This window comes from Cinclus cinclus, chromosome 22 (assembly GCF_963662255.1).
Source record: "Cinclus cinclus chromosome 22, bCinCin1.1, whole genome shotgun sequence".
In the NCBI taxonomy this organism is placed as follows: Eukaryota; Metazoa; Chordata; class Aves; order Passeriformes; family Cinclidae; genus Cinclus; species Cinclus cinclus.
The window spans coordinates 4,194,822-4,216,718 of NC_085067.1; the positions used below are offsets into that span (position 1 = coordinate 4,194,822).

The following is a 21,897-nucleotide window of genomic DNA, read 5'->3' on the forward strand; positions in this document are numbered from 1 at the left end:
AATTGAGCTGTGACTAATTTAGCACATTGAATAACGATAAGGTGTTACTGATAAGTCTCATGTTTTGTTTTGTTCTTTTTTTTTTTTGTTTGTTTGTTTGACTCAGAGTATTAGTACTGTAGCATAAACCAAATAGAGCCCAGGAAGGGGAGCAGCAGCCTCCTGTCCTGGGTCTGCACCCGAGGGTGTCTGTGGGAGCGAGGAGCCAGCGCTGCGTGTGCGAGCATCTGACTTGTGAGCAGAGCAAGTGTGTATTTATTTGTGCCATTGTTTTCATTACACTGAGTAAAGAAGGTTTTAAAACCCCTTAAGTATGTGTAGTACTGGAAAGTGGCACTAAGGGTGAGATCATGACCTATTTTTTTATTAGCTATGAAGATATTGATTCAGGTTAAGGCTTCTCTCACTCATTTCTGTTCCTGTTTTGAGTCCCTTTTCTCTGGTTCCCTTTCCAAGCTGTCTGTTTATGGAAGTGAGGATTCCTGCACAGGCAGGGGCTGTCTCCTTTCTCCTCTGGTCATTCCCCACCTCTCCTCCTCTGCCAGCAGGTTCTTGTGGTGTCTTTTCCAGGGTCTTGTGTAATAGAGACTGGAACATGTAGTGCCAGCCAGATCTAGCTTGGGATCTGGTTGCTTTTTGGTGGATCATGGAGTGTTCCATGTTCCCCAAGAGCTGATTAAACAGCTGCTCCATGATAGTGGTTTGGGGCCTTCAGTCTCTGCTCTCTACCACTCCACCCATTTGGTGGATTGGCAAAGCAATGGCTTTCAAGCTTTGCTTGTAATTTGTTTTTGGCTTAAACCCCCCTCGATCCTTTGTGAAACCTGGTAGAAATCTCCTGTCTCTGACCAGTGAGTATCTCCAGGGCATGGATTCTGTCACTAACCCACTTCAAACCTTTCTGAGCTAGTAAATCCCACTTCTTGCCTTTCATAGCTGCTGTGAACTTCTTTGAAATGTGGAAAGAAAACCAATTCTCACTACGTTGTGAGTCTGGTGGCTGGGAGCGGGTGGTGGATGAACCAGCCAGCTAAAAAGGAAAGGAAAATTGCTTCCTGCTAGGAAAAAAAAAATAGGAGAAAAGAGAGCTGGAAGTTGTGCTCATGGTTGTGTGTGTAACTAGTGCTTTCACCTTCAAGAGAGCATTATGGTAGTACCATAGTGTCCTTTCCCAAGTGGCCAGTGGGTGACCTCAGGGACATCTGGGAGTGATGGCATTCACAGCCAGAACTGCCACTAGTTTTCCTGTGTGTCCAGGTTTTGATCTTGATTCAGTTAATTGCTATGGTGTCCCAACCTTTCAGGAGTCTTACCCTCTCATCCCTAGAATGCTTTTCTGTCCGTCCATCCTTTGTGATTTGTTTTTCTTACAGAGGCTGTTTACAAGGGAGCTGGTTGAACTCGGGAGGGAAGAGAACAAGGAGTCACCCATTTTAAAGCTGCTGCACGTTTTCACATGAGTGTGTAAGGCAGGAGAAGGGCTGGTGTGCTGGAGTAGCCAAGAAAGCAAGAGTAATTCTGGCTCTGGTCACCACCAGAGAGCATTTTTCCATGTGGGAAAAACCTAGTGCACACAGCTGGGAGGCAGGAACCAGGGCTGGTGGGAAGGAGATCTCCATGTGCTGCCTTCCAGGGATTACAGAGCTTTAGAGGATTGTCCAGATGTTACACCCCAGAGTCAGGCTGGCTCCTCTGTCCTGCCCAAGATGCTCTAAAGCAACAGGAGAGTGGAGATGTGGATGTCTGGGGAGGTAAAAAAGCCCTGTGGTGGCCTCATGTCCTGGGCATGAGCCACTCCCTGTGCTGGGACTAGAGCAAGAATCCTGCCTCTGCCCTCACCAGGGGATGCTGAGCTGGATTTATCTTGACTGTTAATCAGAAAGCTTCATATAACATGTCCAGAGCTCTAAAGCCATTTTGTAAGATAGCAGTGTCCCTTTTCTACAGCCTTATTAATGAGTAGAGGACCTTTAAAAAGAAGAAAACAAACAAAAAAAGAGAATTGCTCAAGTCTTTTTGTGGTATGAAACTTGTGTACTGAGAACTTCTGAATATTTAGCAAAAATACAACTTACAGTTTTCTTAAAAAAAAAAAAAAAAATCCCCAGCCTGTCTGCTTTCCATACGGTCTTTCCTCAGGTGCTAAATAAGGGTTCCAAAAATGGATACTGCTTTAGGAGTTACTGCTTTATTCTTAAAATACATATTTTTTTGCTTAGGTGTTGTAAAGATATTGTAACAAGAAATTTTTTTTAATGTAAATAAGATTGTGTCTTTAATTTTTGTTTTATCTCCTTTTTGTCCATATTGAATAGTCTAATTTTCATTTTTAAGAAGGACCCTCTTATGCCCTTCCCCGAAGACATTTCATTAAGTGTTGCTGCATTTAAGAATGAATCTACATCTGTTCATTGTCTGGGATTAATGCTGATGCTGCTGCTATAAGTAACCCTGAAAATCAAGAATGTGTGATGCACTTTTGTTTTTCATTTTTGTTTTGTTTTTTTAACATGACCATGTAGTTCCTCTGCAGGTAGTTGAACCCTCCTGTAACACAGCCACTAACTGGGGGAGTGTGGGAACTGGGGGAGCCAGGGTGTAGGACAGGGGTGGACCTGATTTTTGGTGCTGACCTATGGGAATTTCTATGCAAATGCAAGCAAAGGAGAACTCTTTAACTTGAGAGAACACTGTGCTTTTTTATTTTTTTTTTATTTTTTCTTTTTCTCTTCTTCCTTTTCTCAAGCTGCTATTGGAAGGGTAGTGCAAATCCCTGAGGTTTTCATCTTCTTCCTCCACAGCTGATGGTGCACGAAGGTGCCTGAGTAAGGTAGAAAAACCTCAGTCAGCTCTTGTCTCGTCTGGTTTTAATATATTTGTTTTCTATTTGAATTTATCTATAGAAGGAAATTGTTCATCTCTACAAAAAGAGCTTTTGAATGCTTTATCTCAGTGTGAAGTTAAGCAGCAGTATTAAGGATTGCATGGCCTCCATCCTGCTCTTATCCCAGTGTTGGGGACCCACTGGCTCTTTCTCCACCTGGGGAGCGCTCGGTGCCTGGGCTCGGATGTTTTCCAAGAAAAAAGTGAGGTAAAGCCATCCACCCAGCCAAAACCTGCCAGTAAAAGGCTTAGGGAGCAGTGGAGGGAGGTCTCACTGCATCAAGGCACTGCCTTGAGGCATGGGCAGGTCCAGAAGCTTTTCTCTTTATGGGTCATGCCTGGACCATGGTGGGGGATGTGTACCCTGGAGGAGCAGTTTGCTGGAGGGGAGAAAGGGATTTTACTTGACTATTTATAGAAGATCCTTTAGGAATATAAAGTACCTCTCTGCAAAGTGGGGGAAGAGTAAGGAAGGTCTAAAGTAGTGTAGGAAAAACACTTGGGGATTACAATTGCCTGGAAAATAGTCTACAAATACATAGGCCAGAGCTCTCTGCCTGTTGAGTTAGTTTTTTCAGCGTAAATTTATTTCATTTTCGGCCAGCATTTGCTCTTTTACACACTGAGGTGTGTGTGTACATCTGACTCAATGTGCCTTCCTTGTGTGCTTAGTCTTTCTGGAGAGAGGTGGTGGGGAATGAGCTGGGATGTGGCCGGGAGGGGCCACTCCCCATCCACACTCAAGGGTTCCTGAGTGTCCCAGTGACCCTTCCCAGTGAGCTCAAAATGAGACCTTGACTCCAGCCTGTGTAGTGGCTGTCTTAGCTTGGGGATGATGTCCTGTGCAGTGGCACCTGTGACTTTGGAGGGGAGTGGGAGGGAGAGGAAGAAAAGCTGCCTCGCTCTTCTGCGGACAAAAAGTCAGTATTGCCATGGTTTGCCTGCAGAGCCAAAATAACCCAAGGTGTGGAACTGGCTTTGCTGGAGTTCAAAGCTCTCTGTGGCACCATGATCCCATTATCCAGGGGATTTATTCCCTGCCAGGTTGTGGTTCTTGTTTCTGTGGGGTTTACAAGATTATTTTGTAAAGGAGAAGTCAACATGCCTTGCTTGAAGTTAAGAATCCAAATGCTTGTGTTTGCAGTCAGTGACTCAGAACTCCAAGCTGTCCAATTCTGAGTCCTCCATCTCCCGCCCCAGTGTGTGATGATTCTGTCCAAGTCTTTCTGTACTTCTGCCACAGTAAATGTGAAAGCTTGCTTGCATTATTTTCTAGAAATGCATTTTGCACACTCGGGTTTCGCTGAAGCTCCGTGAAAAGGTTAGTTTGAAGCAGATGAATAAAGCTATGCACATGTTTTGAAAGTTTAATTTGTGTCTCATTACCAGAAGTGACTTATCTGCCCTCTTTTGCATTCCTGTGCTGTCATTGCCTCCATTCTCTTCACCATCTCGGAGGGTATGATGTAAGGTGACAGTTCTTTGCTGACAGCTGTAGCAGAAAACTGGCGCTTCTTGATTTTTTTAGTAGCCTTTCTCTCTCCTTTGCTTTCTCTGTATCTCTCTGTATAGCTATATAAATATATATATTATTTTTTTATTTTAAAGAGCCTACTTTAGTAATTGAATCGGAGGGAGTGGGGTGTGCTGGCTTGTGTTTCAGATACTCTTTGTGCTGTCAGATGAACCAGTGCCCTTTTTGTCTCCAGGGAGAGCATGGTGGTGGCACCCATGGGGACAGGGAGCCCCCACGCAAAGCAGCTTTGGGGAGGGGATGGAGACCAGTCCACTGCGCTGCAGGCCGGTGGCGTGGGCAAACTCGAGGTTTCTAATGACAAAATGAGCCAAGGGGAATCCTACTGCTGTGTATTCCCGCTGTGAGGCAGGAGGGACAGGGTTCCTCACTATCCCGCTGAGGGGCTGGAGTGGAGACTGGGTTCCCTCCAGCCTCGGGGGTGAGAGCTTTATTTTGGTTTTGTTTTCATGTGTTAAGTGCATTGGGTTGCAGGTACCACCTTTGGAAACGTGTTGCTTAGCCCAGAGCCTGTGTGTGGAGAGTTGGGATTTTATGATGAGAGAAGGACCCTGACAGCTTTCTCCTCCTGTTCCCTTTGCCATGGCAGAAATTTGTACTAACTTGACAGCTTTTTTTCATACAGAACAGGGCTGCTTTTCTATCTAGCATCACACGTGTACTTACACACCTTCAGTGGCTTCCCAGCCTCTGAAGGTCCTCAACTTGTTTACTGGGGGGACTGATGCCCCTCTGTCCCCCTTCCCTGAATATTTCAGTGTTAAGGGTGGTGCAAAACACAACTTCGAGCTGGGGCTGGAGAGATTCCTGCAGGCAGAGCCGGGCGGGGTCTGTCTCCTCTCCTGTCCCCCTTCCCCGTCGATAAGTTCTCATTTGGTTCCTGGTTTGTATTCCAATTGCTGCGAGAGGTTGTGCTCTGCCTGCTCAGGAGCTGAATTACCTCTGACCTGCAGAGAGGGGCAGCCCCTCTTTGGTGTCCATGTTGTAGTGTGCGACCACACGGATCAGTAAAGGTAGTCTTTGTTTCCTTCTCCCCTCCCCGGTAATTTCTGATTAGGTTAATGCACTCTGTGTGCCCAGCTGGAAAAGCGTAGGCGTTTTCCCAGTGGTGAGAAGGTGGCTAGAGGAGTTTAGTGTAAAACCTGCTGTAGCTGTGTCTGGCGCAGCCCCTTGCGCTGGTGTGGTTGATGTCACAGACTGTAAGGATAGCTAATGTCCATGAGCTGTAATGGCATGATGTATCTTTACCAATGATGTCATACTTCACACTAAATGTTAAAAAAAAAAAAAAAGAAAAAAAAAACCAACAACCTTACCTGAAGTTTTGTTTATTCTGCACCAACAGGTCTTCAAAATTTATCCAAATTTTATTATTTTATCAGGAAAAAAAAAAGAAATTTGTGTAGATCGAATACGTTAAGACAGACAATAAGTGATGTAAATTGTTGAATAAAAATTTTAAAGTTTGTGGGTGTCAGTGTGGCTTTCTTTTTTGTGTTTTCAAGAAGCAGCCTGGGTCTAGATCTCAGAGGCCTGGTAGTGCTGGCCATAGAGCCCATGAGCTGTGTGTACACAGGTGGGGTGGAATTCAGGTGTCGTTTACTTTGTCAGGGGAAGGAGAAGGCAGGGAGGAAAAAAAACAAGGGTTTCTGTGCAACCATGGGGGTCTGAACTTCCCTCAGTGTGAGCCCCACCACGCTTCAGCCCAGCTTAAAATAAGTAGAAGAGAGTCTGATCCCTGCTCCTGGGATGGGGATGTGCAACCTCAGTCCCAAACACACATCAGCAAACGCACACCGAGCTGATTGATCTTTTTCTTTCAGTCACATTTATTGGCAATTGTGGCAGTTGGTACCGTTTTGGGAGTGTTGTTCCATAAGCAGTGGCAGTACGAGAGGGGGGTGGTTATTTCGGGAGGGGAGTATTAGCACCAAGAGGGAGCCAGTGAGCTTTCAAAACCTTGCAGAGATGTACTGGGGAGTGGGGGAGCTACTGCTGGACACGCCTGATGGATTGGATCTGGGAGGTCTGGGCGTGTGAACCCCACTCTCTCCAGTGCTTGTAGTCTCCACCGTGGTGGTCGAACTCCAGGACGTACTGGTAGCCACGGTACCCGGGATACTGGTAGCACACCCAGCTGGAAGGAAAGGACAAAGAGGTAAGCAAGGGGGGGTGGGGGGGGGTTTACAGGGTGTCCCTCTCCCACGGTGGTGGCACAGTGATGGCACCGGATTGTCCCTGCTGTTCCTGGTCACTTACGCGCCACACTGGATCTTCATGGAGCCCACTTCGTTGTTGGCCCAGCCCATGGCCTGCAGCGAGGGGTAGTCATCAGCAATCTCCCACTGGCGGCCGATGAAATTGTCTTTCTCGAAAACGGTGATCTTGGATTCCTTGTGATTCTGTGAGGGAGAGCAGGGGGTGAGGGGGAGGTGGTGCTCCCTCCGCAGCGTGGCTGGGAATGGCAGGGCTGTCACTCCCTGTGCCATTACTCAGAGGGTTCCTGGAGAGAGAGGCGTTCAGACCCTCCCTGTTGGAGTTTTCTGGGTGGCTGGGAGCTATGCCACAGCTACTGTCTCAGGCTGGCTGTCCCTTAGCTCTGGTCATGTACAGGTTGCCCAGATATTCCCTCAAAAGCTTTTAAAAACAGGACAGAAAGAGCAAATCCTGCTGGGACTGGGGACTGGGAAGCGACGAGCCAACCTCCTGCATAGCTGTGTTTTCCCTTCCTAACCTCGCTGCCATGGCCTGGGACATTTTTAGGGGATCAGAGCTCGGTGGGACACTCACAGCAGAGCAGACGGGGCGGAAGGACATCAGGCGCTCGATGTGGTAGGCGTTGCTGCCGCTCCAGGCGTCCCAGCGCGGGTACTCTCCCCTCTCCAGGATGAACTGCTGCCCGCAGAAGCCAGTGTGCTCGTAACCCACCCAGCTGCAAAAACAGAGCGAGGGCTGCCAGGGCTTCCTGCGGCAGCTTAGGGCATCCTGCTGGGAGCTGGCACTAGGGGCAGGATGAAGGTGCAAGGAGGAGGTTGAGATCTGGCCTCTGCCCAAAGGTTGGATGGAGAGGAAGCGGTGCTGGATGTGGGCAGAGAACCCAGGGAATGTGAAACTGCATCTGGTGCTGGGGAGGCACCCACACAGCATCCCTGGCTGCAGTGGGAGATGGGAAGATCCTGGGGCCTATCCTGCACAGGTGGCTCTTCTCCCTGGCTGCTCTGTCATTATTTATGCAGACCAGCATCGCTTCAGGATGCCCCAGCTGCCCTTCTCTCCCAAAGGCCTAATTTCTTACTTGTTTCCCAATTACAACCTGACACTGCTGGAAAGACCTGAACTCCCGATGTCAAAGGTAGGTAGAGCCCATCTGGCTCTGAGCAGAGAGCAGGGACCTATGGCCTTTCCCCTTTTCTGCCTCCCCCTCTTTGCTGAAAACAAACAAGGAGAGGTGAGTGGGATGGCTCCACCCTGCAGGACACATTTTGCAAGCCCTGGTGATGCCCACACAGCCCCTGCCTGTCCCCAGGGTGTATATGTCCCCTTAAGGGACAGAGCCACAGGCAGAGCAGGGAGACAGAGCCTGGGCTGGGGGTTGGAAGGTGGGTGACACGGGCTGTGCAGCACATGGATTCCCTGCTGATGGAGCACAAAGGGTGCTGAGGGGGTCGAGGGTTTCCTGCCACTGACCCAAACTAAGCCCCAATGCATGTCCTGCAGCCAGCCTGCTCTGTGCAAGGTGAACAGCCTGATTAGGAACACATCAACTGGAGCAGGGAGCTGATTAGAGTGTGGGCACGCACGATGCTGTAATCCCATTAGCATTACACGTCCTAAATAAAGATAGCAGCACAAATCTATCTCGTCTGCTCCCCACCCCGGCAGGCTGCGCGCCGCAGGGACCGCTCCTGACGCTTCGCCTCTCGGGAGGTGCCTTGCCTGTGCCAGGGAAGATTCCCGTGTTCAGGGAGAAGCCCAGATCTGCTCCCTGCACATCTCAGGACTGGAGAAGCTGCGGGAAAGTTCTGCCCTAGTCTGGGAAGCTGTGCAGTGCAGGGAAAGCCCAGGGCAGAGCAGGGCTGGGCCCTGGGCAAGGGGTGGTTCTCTAGGGCTGGTGCTTCATGGAGTTTCACAGGCAGGATGGGGACCAGGCTAAGTGAGGCCACTCACTGAGCACTGACCCTCTCTGCATCCGTGGGTAGTAACCCTGCTCCAAATCTGACTGGTCCAACACTGCAGGAGGCAGTTTTGGGTGATGCCAAAGGTGTTGCCGTTGTCCTCTGGCCCTCTCTCTGTATCACTGCTGCCCGGGGTGGGTTGCTCAGTGTGGGATCCCCTCATGCCTGGCTTTCCTTGGCTGTGATGCTTGGCTCCAGCCAAGCAGAGCGGGGACAGCTGATCCTACTCCACCCTTGGCCACCGCTGTCCCAGCCAGCCCGCCTGGGAAAGCACCCCCTCCACTGGCAGCTGGGTACTCACGCGCCACATTCCACCTTCAGGGAGCGGATATTGTCGAAGCCACACTCCATGATGTTCGGACAGGCCGAAGTGAACTCCATCCTCTTGCCCTGGAAGTTTTCTTGGTCGTACACGGTGATCTGGAACGGAGAGCGAGCTGCCGAGTTGGAAACTGCCCGGCAGTGGCCCCGGGCAATTCAGCGCCTCTTGGAGACGGAGGGTGGCTCCGTCAGGGAGAGAGCCAGCGAAGGCTGCACCGGGCGCCCCTCTGGGCTGGGACTCAGCCCCGCACGCCTCCGCGTCCCTGCACTGCTGGCCCCGCCACGCCCTGCCTTGGTGTCGGGGGAGCCGCAGGCTGGCCCCCGCTCCGCTCTCCTGCTCACCCCTGCGGAGATCAGTTCCCGGGGCAGCGGTGCCGTCCGGAGAGAGGAGCGGAGCCGTTCTGGGACGGGCGGGTGGCAGGGCTGTGGCTGGCGGTTCTCCCGGCCTCTGCTCCGAACGCTCTAGGGCAAAGAGGATTAACGGGGGAAAGGGCGAGGGGCACCTCCCCGGGGGGCTGCGGCTGATGCTTTCCTCTCCCGTGACAGCTCCAGGCTTCCACGGGATGCTCCTTAGCTGTGCACGTGTTTCTCCTCTCCCTTTCAGCTCCCTCCTCGACGAGTGCCCCTGGGGCTATTGCCAGACCCCTTGGGGCTGCTCCCCACCTCGGTCCACAGAGCCCACTGCCCATGCTCACCCTGTCTGCATGGACAGGGGAGGGCAAACAACATCCGGTGGCTTTTAGGGACTCTGTAACTGCCTGTCACGGGATGGCTACTAAGAGCAGGGCACAGCTGGCCCATGGTGCTGTGAAGAGCCTTATGAAAAACACCCAGGAGGTATCTGAGCAGGCAAGAGGCACGTTCATATAGGCAGAGGACAGGGGTGCCTGTTTCCTGTGCTCATCCCTGCCTTACTGCCCGCTGTGCAGCTTTCCTGGCCCTGGAGGATGGGCATTGCCCTTCTCCCTGTTCCCTCCCTGCACACAGGGAAAGGTGAAATACAGGGGATGTGAGGACGTACCTTCCACGGGCCCATGGGAACAGGCAGAGGGTTTGTCTGAGCCATCTTTGCTGCTGGATCGGTGTCTGGAGAAGGAAGGAAAAGTCATTTTTACTGCAGCATGTCCCTGGGCATCCCTGCTGCCCACTCGTGAGGCTGGGGGACAGCTCTGTGCCCACCACCCACGGCACCTGTTGGAGGACAGCTGCCCCACTGCTGGGGACAAGCCACACCAGTTGCAGCAAGAGCCTCTTGCCAGCCCCAGGATGGGGAAGGGGGCACATTAGGGGGCTGTGGGACACATCCAAAGCGGGGTGCTCCCCTCTCACCTCTGCAGTGCCCCTGCCCTCCTCCCTGCCATGGCATGGAGCCCACCAGGGCACAGTGCCCAATCCCCTTTTCTCCTTCCCCAAAAAAAACACCCCTGAGACACATCAGGGGGCTTCAGTGGGCACGGGCCTCCCTGGCAGTGCCAACAGACCTGCCTGTGCCTGGCAGTGTCCAACAGACCTGCCTGATCCCCTCTCCTGCCGAGCGTCCCTTGGGAGGCACGGTGGCTCCCATGGACAGCCCTGGCTGATGGTGGGAGATGCCAACCGGCGTGCCGTGCCGGTGGGTGCCAGGAGCGAGGTACCCTGCTGTAAAGGGGCTCTCAGCCTCCCCGGCTGCCAACGGGGACGTGTGAGCCTGTCTTATGGCACGGGAAACAGCGACGGTCCCTCTGGATGTCTTTTGCCACCAGGCAGCAGGAAGGGTGTCTGCCCAGCCGGCTGGCAGCAGAGGGGCGAGGTGGGAGAAGTGCGCATCGGCCCAGGACTCACCTAGCTCAGGCGGTTACTGCTGCTTCGCCCATGTAATGTTTGCCTACTTCAGCGGCTCAGCTTTTATAGGGTACTGCTGGCCGGGAACCGGTGCCAGCGTTTGCAGAGCCGTCAGCACAATGCTTGCTCTGGCATTGTCCTGCTGATCCCCGGAGATTTCAGCTGCTCATCCCCATGGTCTGAGCCACATTCTTAGGGAAAAAGAAAAAAAAATTGATAATAATAAAAAAAAGTAATCGGGACGGCTGTTTGCACAGATAATCTTGGGCACAAATGACTCAACGATTTGACCACGCTGGCATTTTCCAGGGGCAATGCACTGCGCCATCACGGGGTGAGCCTGGGGGCTGGCCTGGCCCTGGTGCCAGTTGGCACCGTGGGGACGGCGGGGACCCGTGAGATCCTGTGGGTGGTGGGCTCATCAGGGTGTACACCAAGAACTGTCACTTCACTTCACCTGCCAAGGCACGTTCCCTGTCACCGTGTTGGCGTGGACACCCTCCTCCCATCACGAGTGAGGAAGGCTGGAGGTGAGAACTGGCGTGGCCCTTGGAGACGTGTCCCCACAGCCACACCGAGCCCCAGCACTCCACACAGCGCTGCCACCACCACAACCCCACATCCAGAACACCTGCCATGACCTTGGGGAGGCCTCGGCCCTGCCGTGACCACAGCCACCAGCCTCACAGCCCCCTTCTCATGCGGGGCTCCCACGGGGCGGACACTGCAGGCCCTGGGGCACCATGGTGGGCACAGCCCGGGCCGTCGGGGGTCACGAGGCGAGCGTGGCGGCGCGGGCTGCTGCCTCAGCTCATGGCTGCCAGCACAATGCTCGCCCGCGTCTGACTGCCCCTTTTGTCTCCCTGCTGGGCAGCCACGGCCGCACAAAACAAAGCGCCCCGTCAGCGCTGCCTGCGGCATGGCCTGGCGCCCGGCCCGGGGGACCCTGCGGGGACGCGCGGCGGGGTGGCACCCGACCAGACAGGCCTTGTGGGGCTCAGCAGGGTCCTGGGGGACCCCTGCTGCGGGAGGGGCACTGCCCTGAAGAGGGAAGATGGGGTTTGTGGGGGTTCTTCCCCTCGCTGGCTGCTGCAGGATGGGGATGGTGGTGGGATCAGTGTGAGCGGGGGGACCACTGTTACACAGAACTGTGGGGCTGCACCCCCACAGTGCCAGCTGACAGTACCGCCGCATCCCAGCACGTTTGGGTCAGGGAATGGGAAGGGCAGGATCACCTGGCCTCTGCAAGGATGCCAAAATAGGGGGTTGGTGGTAGGATGCTCCTGCGAAGCCTCCACAAGCACGCTGCCTGTGCAGCTGCTGGGGTGTCCTGGCTGATGGGGGAGGTCAGCTCGGATTTCACCCTCCAGCTCACCCCAGCCCCTCGGACATACCCTGGTCACGGCTCTGGCCACCCCAGAGTGCAGAGGCTTTTCCAGGAGCCTGGTGCCACTAGAGGGAGAACTCAGCCCGAGCAGGATGGGATACCATCAGCGCATGCAGGTGTACGGTGGGTGTGTGGCACTGCACACCCCTCCGCACCCCACACAGGCACCTGCCTCCCTTTGCAACAGGAAAGCTGTCTCTGGCTGAAAACCACCCCAGAGCAAAGCCTAGAGCTGGCAGCCACCCCAAGCCAGGGGCAAGGTGGGGAGAAAGGCCCCCCTGCACAGCCCACACTGGTCGTGGCTGGGGATGGGTCACTCTCAGCAGATAACATGACCCGAGTATGGCCCAGGCTGCTGTGGACCCTCCACACCGTCACACTCCTCACAGTGCTGGTGGGGCAGGTGTCCCCCACCTCGAGGACCTGGGGGCACAGCAGCGAGTGCCTGAGGAGCCAGTGATGCTGGCGGGTCCACAGGTTGTCCGGAACAACTGGTTTTTCTAGATCCAAGAGACTATAAAAATGCAGTGACCTATTTAGGGAACCCCGCGGTGCTGCAAAACAGATGCTTCCTCTCCCAGCCTGACTCCAGGTCCTTGCCCTGGCCAGCCATCTGTGCCTGCCAGGGGCATGCAAAATACCACTGGCACCAGAAAGAACTCTGTCCCACTTTTCCACAGAAAACCCTGGGCAACCCAGAGAGTTTCCTTGGGTGTGGGATTTGCTGGTGCCTGGGGAACCCCCTGCCTGAGAGACCTGCTCAGGGCAACCCAACCTGTTTCTGGCAAATCCGGACAGGATCAGGACAGGATGTGGACAGCTTGCTGGAAAACACAGGGTGTTTAGCTCTGGGGATGTGGCAGGAGAGGGGCCCCAATGGGTTGTTGTAGGGTTTTGTGGCACTGGAGACCCCATGCTGTCCCACAGCTCAGCAGTTCCAACTGGCATCAGCCCATCACCACCTGCCCAATGTGAGAAGGAAGCAGGAGCTGCTATAGGCTGTAACTGGCTGTTCACCTGCCTGTGCCAGGGAGCAGGGCAGAGGTACAGCCACACAGTGTGTCCCCTCACTACCGCAGCTGGAAAATCCTTCTGAAAGCTCAGATAGGCTCTGCTGCCCTTCCAGATCACTCGACCCCATCCCTGCTCTCTGGATGGCTGCAGCTCCCTGCACTCGGTGCCACGTGCCTGGGACAAAGGACAGTGTGACAAAAGCAGGCATCTGCACTCACTGCCGCCGTCCTCCACCTCTACAAGGGCTGCATCTCCTTCACCACTCCATCCCTAGGGCCAGGGCTCAGCACAGGGCTCCTTGCTCAGCTGCCAGCTTGCTCTGCGGTGTCCCGTGTGTCCCACTGTGCTGCTGCTGTGGGACCATGTCCTGGGAACAGGCTGTGGGCTGGAAATCATGTCCAGCTTTACACTGCAAGAGAGCAGGGCTTGTGACACCCAGACAGGTGTCTACCACCAAGAGTGGCTCACAGCCTGATGGTAGGAGAGCCAGGACCACACTGCTCAGCCAGCAGTGGTAGGATGGCAGCAGGGGTTTGGAGTGAGTCCCCTGGGATACCCTGGGACAGGACATTGTCCCTGTCATCTCTCTGAGCTTCCCAATCAGAGACTGAGCACTGCCTGAAAAGTGCTTTTGGAAAGAGCTTGTGGATGCCTCTCTCTGGGGTCCCTGTTCCCAAAGCCTCACTCCAGCTTCCCTGGACACAGTTGCTCCCTCGCCCGATAGGAAGGGAGATTGTCCCAGCACTGATACGGCAGGTCTTATCCTGAAACCATCTCTCCCAGGATTCTCACTGTATGTGACCAACCCCAGTGTGACGTCCCAAAGCTGGACACCAGTGGAAGGGGTGTAACAAAGACTGCTGCTCTCGCTGCTGAGTGTGCTGGGAGATGCTCATTGTTAACCGTGGGCTGTCTCCCGGGCAGAGCAGCCACTGTCCTCACAGTCAGTCGCTGCAGGCTGACAGCCCTCGCTGGGGACAGGTGCTGCGGGAGAAGCTGCAGAATGGCTCCAAAGGCAGCTGTGCCATGCCAGCTTTGTATTCCTCGCACTGGGGCCAGCAGGCACCGGTCACCCTGCTCCGGCCGGCAGCCTGGAGCCTTCCCTGTCTGGATCCAGTGCTGTTCTTGATGGGATTCTTCCGAAAAGGAGAACCCCAGGAGTGCGTGTGTGCACTGTGCGATGCACGGGGACGCGTGTGCACCGGTGCGAGCTCACACCATGTGAGTGTATGCGAGGATCGGGGTGCGTGTGCGTGCGGGGAGTGCTGGATGGACGGCGTGTCACCGTGTCACACCGGGAGCGCGTGTGTTCGTCTGCGGCGGCGGGGTGTGCGGGGTCACCCCGGTTCGTGGGGGTGTGTGGGGCGGTTGCGCCGATCCCGGGTGCGCACGAGGCTGCGGGCGCCGGTCCGTTCGGTGGTTACAGCCGGGTTGCGGGAGCGGCGGGGTTCCCGGGTGGGCAGGGTCACCTCTCCCGTCCGCTCCGCTCGGCGCCGACCGGAGCCGCGCCCGGCGCGGCGGGCGGCGCGCGCAGAGCCGGCAGTGCCCGCCCCGGTGCGGGACCGCCCCGCCCCGCCCCGCGCCGCCGCCGGGGCCCGGCACCGCCGCCGCCGCCGCCACCGGGCCCCGCTCCGCCACCGCCGCTGGGTGAGTACCCGCCGCCATCCCGCCGGCACCGGCCACCGGCCACCGGCCACCCGCACCGCGGCCGGGGCACCGGCACGCACCGCCCGGCGCGGGGCGGGCCGCGGCTGCATCGCCCCCCCGGCGGGCCGGGCCGGGCCGGGCCGAGCCGAGCTCAGCCGTGCCCGTGCCCGTGTCCCCGCGGCGTCGCACCACCGCTGTAGGTGGGTGGGTGAGTGGGTGCGGACCCCTGGGTGCCGCCCCCCGGTTGCGGGGTGTGGGTGTGCGCATGGCCCGCTCTTGTCTCGCAGCGCCTGTGCAGCCCCCGGTGTCACTCGTGTGCGCGTTTGCATGTGTGTGTCACCTTGTGCAGGGTGTGTTTCTGTGTGCGGTGTCCCCGTGTCCCCCCAGCAGGATGCCCCGTGTCAGGTGCTCCGTGCTGGGTACCCCGGCGGGCGCTGCAGGGCTCCTCTGCTTCCAGGGAGAACCCGCTGGCCTGGGCCTTTCCCACACCACCAGGGAATTACATCCAAAGCCATTAGCCCGGCTCGCCGCTAACCACATCGCTGCTGGGGCCGGTGCCTCTGGCACCTGAGGCGTCTTTTTGGAGTGACAGGGGTGGGTGGCACTAAGCGAGCTGTTGTGCTGGGGGTGGTGGGGTCTCACAGGGCTGTGGCCACCCCAATGTTAGTTTTCCCAGAGAGAAATATATAGAGCGTCGGGCGAGGGTTGGGACGCGCGTCCCTAAATCGTGTGGTTTCCAGCCAGCCTGTGAGATGCAAATTGTCTGGTCAGTGAGTGCCAGAACTAAACTTAGGGCAATTACAGGAAAGTGTGGGCACATGGTAGTGTATTCCTACACCCCAAGGCTGGCCCTGGCACTCTGGCACGGGGGGATCCCTGCCCGCTGTCCCATCCCAGTTCCAGCTGGGCGTTCCCACAGCACCTGCATCAGCCCTGGACTTTGCCCAGTGAGGAGCTGTGGCTCAGCCTTTCACCTTTGTCATGGGCCAGGCCATACAGGGCATCAGGCTGTGAATTTTGGGCCAGAAAAGGGTGATGGGAAACATGTGTGACCTGTGCTGAGGGGCCTGCAATCCACCTGACACCCCCAGCTGGTTGTGGAACCATGTCCCACCTGTCAGCCCAGCCAAGATCCTGCACCACTACCTCTGGGTCTACCCTGTAAGACCTCTTGAGCTGTGTCATTCCCCAGCTTTGGGGTGAGGCAGATGCTTGCACCCCATGCACCCTCCTGGCCTGGGGTGACCCCTCACAACCAGTCTGAGTCCCCTTTGCTGTTGGACGTGGGGTTCCTGCAGCAGGAGGGCCTGAAGTCTGCTCTGGGGAGAGCCTGGTAGAACATCCTGGCTGTGACTCAGGTAGATCCGGGATTGTTTTCCTCCTGACACATTCCAGTGTTGCCCATAAGGGAAGGCACTGCAGAGTGATTTGGAAACCCCCTAAATTTCCTTGTTCTGTGGAAAACTTGCATCCTGCAAGGAGCCATCACACAGTTCAACCCCCCTTTGCCCTGCGCAGGAGCTGGCCTGGCTGCTTGGAATCACTGCCAGCAGCTCCTGTTCCCTGGCACGGCATTATCCCTTCCTGGCTGGGCACAGCCAGGGCATGGACTACCCCAACATGGTGTGCCCGAGGAGGGGACAGCCACCAGCTCCCTGTGCCAAAGTGGTGTGGGAGTACAGCTCTAGTGCTGGCATCAGGGAGCAGAGCAGGGAGGGCAGGCGACCGTGAAACTTGCCGTGCAGGTCCCTGCGCGGGAGCGTGTCGGACGAGATTGCGTCTCGAGGAGGGAAGGAGTGGCTGGGAGTTTCAGTGAACGCCTTCCTCCCTGCCTGGAACTCCCCGGCGCCCTGGCAGGGATGTGGGGGCTCACGGCTGTCGCGGGGGGACATAGGGGAAGGTGCATCCAGCTCCTGCTTGGGTGGCTGAGAGAGGACTCTTGGCTTGGGGAGTGTTGAGATGCATCTCTCTTTTCTGCCATCTGGCCCTTCCAAGGTGACGTCCTTGTCTTTAGCCAGCCCAGTGTCACAGCAGCATCCTCGCGTGCGATCCCAGAGCGCGGCTGGCGCCGGCGGGCGCCTCTCTCTTCTCTGTCACAACTCACGCCGCTGCCCCAAACACGCCTGGCCAAGAGGAGTCCCCGGGCAAGCCTGGGCTGAGTCAGGGAAGGTGTGTTGGGTCTGAATCAGGAGCAAGGAGACGCTCCGCAGCCACCTCCTGCTCACGGTATCCTGCTGCACCCATCCGTGGCAGGAGGCTTCTTGGGGAAAAGGGAGCAAACCACAATGGCATTGCACACGGGCTGAGGACATCAGTGCAGGGTGGATGCTGCGCTCCTTTCCCCAGCCCACAAAAGTCCTGTCTCCCTGCCCCACTGCTGCCTATTGTGGCCCTGAGTGGGGCACACGTGGCTGCGGCAGTGGCCGCCAGTGCTGCCTGATTAGCGATGCGGCTGGGAACGCTGTTCCCCCTTTTTGTTGAGCGTACAAAGGCTGGGAGGCAGCCTGTGTGCCGGGAGAGAAATCACCGAGGACAAAGAGAGTGCTGGCCTCCTGTCTCCCCGCGCCGTGGCTCTAACCAGCACCTGCCTGGTGAGTGGCTCTGCTCCCAAGGGACCCTTGGGAAGGATCCCAGCAGTCCCTTCCCTGCTATGGGGTGAGCACTGGGTGCTCCCAAGGGTGCAGTCCTTTTGTACAGCTTCAGGGATGCCCAGGCAGCTGTGGTAGCAGTGGCACGTGTCACACGGGGGGACAAGAACAGGTGCAGGTGGTTCCCTCCCTGCCATTGTCTGTGCTGAGGCCCTGGCACAGGGGAGCAGCCCCTGGGATGGCACGGCCATGGTGCCCTTGGTGGCAGCACCTGCTGTGGGTCTTAAGAAGGAGCTGTGCTATGCCCTGGTTGAGGTCAGTGATCACCCCACAGCCAGCAGTTCTGGGAGAGGAGATAGGAAGTGGGTTGTTTTCACCTATTTTGGGGCCCTGCCCTGCCCAGGTCCTGTTGTGGGTCTAGGTAAAGCCCCAGGTGCTGCAGGGAGGGCAGAGCAGCCAGAGCCCTGGGGCTGGGTGGTGTGGGCACAGCTCTGGCAGCCCTTCTGGCCATGGCCAGGAGCCTTGCAGCTGCAAGCCTGACCTTGTCCCTGGGGCTGCTTCCCCTCACTGCCTCAGAAGTATCACACACCCAGAGCCAACACTGTGCCATGGCTTGCAGGGCTCTGTCCTCACCTGCCCTGTGGCCAGGCCTCTCCTGGGCACGTGTGCTCCTGTTCCAGCCCCAAGGGGCATCGAGATTCAGGGAGTTCCCTGCCATCCCTGTATGGCTTTGTCGAGGGAAAAACGGGTTCCCCTTGTCTCATTGCCTGCGTTCAAGGGCAGTGCCTTTGCAGGGAGATGGTCCAGGCAGTGATGGTGATGCAGTACTGATGCTGTGCTGGAGCCAAGGTGCAGCTTGGCACAGCACAGCACGTCCATGCACACCAGGCAGAGCCTGCACTGCCACCGTGGGCAGCGCTACCCATCCCTATGGCTGCCCAAATATCATCCCCACACCCGTAGGAGAGCTCTAAAGCAGATGCCTCCAACGTGGGGAGCTTTCCTGTTGTCCTTTGTGCTGAGGTTAAGTTCCTGTGCAGTTTCCTGCCCTGTTATATATAGCTGTCAGCCCGTCCCGCGGGCGCTGCCAACTGCCTGCTCCATTTTGGAGTTGTTTATCTGCAGCCCAAGCGCTCGATGGAGGCTGGGGGGTGGGGGGGTGGTTACCACTTACCCCAGGGGCAGAGGAGTCCCATAGCACCCCATAGAGGGTGAGACTGTGGGTGCCCTCAGGACACTGGCTGTCCCCAGACACAACAGGGGTTTCCAGGAGGGAGCTGGGTTTTCTGCCCAGCCATGGTTTTCCCACTGGAAGCTGGGTGCTCCCCCTGCTCTGTGCGAGATGCCCGAATGAAAGAGCGACTGTTCCTGGAGGTCGCCGGCAGCGTCACGAGCCTCTGCGTCGCCCTGGCTAAAATTAGACACTTATCAGTGTTCGGAGGGATGTGATTTTACAGGTTCCTGTTTATTAGAGCAACCTTCGCTCCAGGCTGTGTTTCCGGCTCCTCCCTGGTGGGGACACTGCCCACGGCAGCCCCTGTGGTTTGTGGTGGCTAGAGCCAGGATGAGCAGCAGAAAGACCTCTGTTTCCTCAACAAGGGGCTTTTGAACAGCAAGCAGGACGCTGGTGGCTGGATGGAATACGGGGTTTTACCCTGGGGAGTGTCCCTGCCAGCAGTTACTGCTGCAAAAGCCACCGGGATATTTTCTTCCCTGCCCACCCATGCCTCTCCAAAACGGCTCCTGAGCTGATGAGGGACTTGCCTGCAGTTAGCCCCGGTGCCAGGCACTGCCAGGCTTCTGAGCTTCTTTTGGGGCAACCCTAGGGCTACAGGGCCATACCTGTTGCGTCCCTGGGGCTTGGTGCCCAGCAGGGCAAGGACACATTGACTGGAGCAGTCTCAGCCCTATGGTGCTGCAGTCCCCAGGGAGCGTGGGAATACTGGAACATGGCCCAGGGGCTGAGGATGATATCTGGGATGACCAGTGGGGTGGTTGGAGGAGGGTGGGTGGGTGTTGGCCATGCTGCTCTCTGATGGCACCTTTCCTGTCTGTCCTTCTGCACAGGCGGCTGTGCCGTGACCAGCGCCCCAGCCCCGTGCTCTGCTGTGGGGGCAAGAGTGCCCCAAGCCCCCATCCACCATGTTCAACCTGATGAAGAAGGACAAAGAGAAGGATGGGGCCCGGAAGGAGAAGAAGAAGGAGAAAAAGGAGCGAATGTCAGCAGCTGAACTCAAGAGCCTGGAGGAGATGAGCATGCGCCGGGGCTTCTTCAACCTCAACCGTGCCTCCAAGCGTGACTCCAAGACCCGCCTGGAGATCTCCAATCCCATCCCCATTAAAGTGGCCAGTGGCTCCGAGCTGCACCTCACGGATATTGACTCCGACAGCAACCGGGGCAGCGTCATCTTGGACTCAGGCCACCTGAGCACGGCCAGCTCCAGTGACGATCTCAAGGCGGACGATACCAACTTCAAGGGCTCGGTGCTGCAGCGGGCAGCCAAGTTTGGCTCCTTGGCCAAGCAGAACTCCCAGGTGATTGTCAAGCGCTTCTCCTTCTCCCAGAAAAGCCGGGATGAGAGCACCTCAGAGACCTCCACGCCCTCTGAGCACTCGGCAGCACCCTCCCCCCAGGTGGAGGTGCGCACGCTGGAGACCCCACTCGACAAACAGGGGGTTCCCCCAGGACAGCCCTGCACCCCTCCTGCCGCCTCCCTGCGTGCCAGGGTGCCGGAGCTCGTCGGCAAGAGGTTCCCCGCCGAGCTGCGGCTGCCCGCCCTGGTGCCCCCCCAGCCTCCCACCCCACGGCAGCTGGAGCTGCAGAGGCGCAACACCGGCGATTTCGGCTTCTCCCTGCGCCGCACCACCATGCTGGACCGGGGCCCTGACGGGCAGGTGTACCGGCGCATCGTGCACTTCGCCGAGCCCGGAGCCGGCACCAAAGACTTGGCCTTGGGCTTGGTGCCGGGTGACCGGCTGGTGGAGATCAACGGGCGGAACGTGGAGAGCAAATCGAGGGATGAGATCGTGGAGATGATCCGGCAGTCGGGGGAGACGGTGCAGCTGAAGGTGCAGCCCATCCTGGAGCTGAGCGAGCTGAGCCGCTGCTGGCTGCGGGGCGGCCAGGGGACACGCCGTGCTGCCTGGGATGTGAGTAACACTGTCCCTGCCACGGGCACTGCCGGGCCCGGGTTCTGCCAGCGCCAGCGTCCTTGTGGGGGTGTTTGGGTTGGCAGGGGCCGTGGGAAACAGCGGGTGCCAGAACTGCTCCAGCCAGGAGCGATGCACAGGGAGGAGTGGGAGGTTGTACTTGGGATGCAGCAGTGAAGCATCAGGTCTTGTAAATCGTCACTGGTGGGTTTTGCCCCCCAAGGTACTCAGGGTGGTGTTGGGTTGGATTTTCCTCCTGCTAAAGGGGCTGAAGGAGAGTCCAGCTGTATGTTGCCTGCAGGAAGTCTGTCCCCATCTCTTTGCTGATGGAGCACAGTCCAGCTGAGAAGGGAGCTTTGCTCCTCACTGCCAGGAAATTCCAAAGGCTACTTTGCAGAAGGACGCTGCCTGCTCCACTGCCCACACTGGCGTCCCCCACTGGGATCCTCCCCAGGGACTGGAGCAGGCACACAGTGTGCCAGGGGCCGGGAGCTGCTGCCGGAGTGCGCAGCCCTGTGTACGCGGCTGCTGCTGCTGCTGTATAAATAGAAACTTAATGGCTGGGTGACCCACATCCCTCCTGCCTGCTGCCCAGCACTGCTGACCCTGACGCAGGCTAACCAGTGTCCTGGCTGGACGCAAAGCCCCCTAAATGCCAGCAGCCTGCAGGGCAGGACCCCCTCCATGGTGGCAGGGGGTGAGCAGAGTGGTTGTTTGGCATATAACTGGACTTGGTTAGTGTATTTTTAAGCCTTCCTTGAGGGAGGAAGGTGCTGTCCCTGCAGAGCAGGTAGCCTGCACTGGAGAGAGCCACACTGTGCATGACGAGGATGGTGGCCAGGATGGAGTGAGGGTGACCACAGGGGCTCCATGTGCTCCTCGAGCAGATGCCGGCGCTGAGGGGTGGAGTCTGCACCGTGGCAGAGCCTTGGCTTTCTCTCAGCTCCTCCCTGGAGCCCTGCAGACATCCCCGGGCACTACCTGGATAACCCCCGGTGGGATAACCCTGTGCAGACACCGGGCACGGCTGTGACCGTGTGGCAGCACCTTGGCACGGAGGCGGGTGTGGGCTGGATGTGGGCACACATGGAACCAGTGAGCTGCTGGTGCCTTCCAGGAGCGCCAGGCTGGTCTGGGAATGGGGAGAGGAGAAGCCGGTGCCCTTGGGGCTGCATGGGAGAGGCTGCAACACACAGCCTTGTGCTGGAACATGGTGTGGTTTGACAGCATCAGCCGGTGGGAGCTGGCCAGAGGACTGTCAGTGACTGTGTCGTGGGGTTGTCACCGCAGCACGGGCACCTTCCGGCACAGATTCCTCCTCCTGCTGTCACCAGAGTGACACACGCTGTGGCTTTGCCTGTGCTAAAGAGCCCAGAA

At 57.0% G+C, this 21,897-nt stretch overlaps 2 protein-coding genes across 2 annotated transcripts in view; one reads left to right on the forward strand and one right to left on the reverse strand.

Moving 5' to 3' along the window:
• Nucleotides 1-6,406: 6,406 nt before the first annotated feature.
• On the reverse strand, nucleotides 6,407-10,766 carry CRYBA1 (crystallin beta A1). Its single transcript, XM_062507067.1, is given in 8 exon segments — nucleotides 6,407-6,554; nucleotides 6,677-6,819; nucleotides 7,208-7,349; nucleotides 8,894-9,012; nucleotides 9,256-9,375; nucleotides 9,935-9,999; nucleotides 10,735-10,747; nucleotides 10,749-10,766. Coding segments are annotated over 8 exon segments (768 nt in total).
• An 8,746-nt stretch (nucleotides 10,767-19,512) lies between these two features.
• MYO18A (myosin XVIIIA) overlaps nucleotides 19,513-21,897 on the forward strand; it is a 31,234-nt gene continuing 28,849 nt past the window's right edge. The window contains exon 1 of the mRNA XM_062507310.1: nucleotides 19,513-20,520. Within this exon, the coding sequence (XP_062363294.1) occupies nucleotides 19,513-20,520 (1,008 nt within the window). The remainder of the gene's footprint in view (nucleotides 20,521-21,897) is intronic.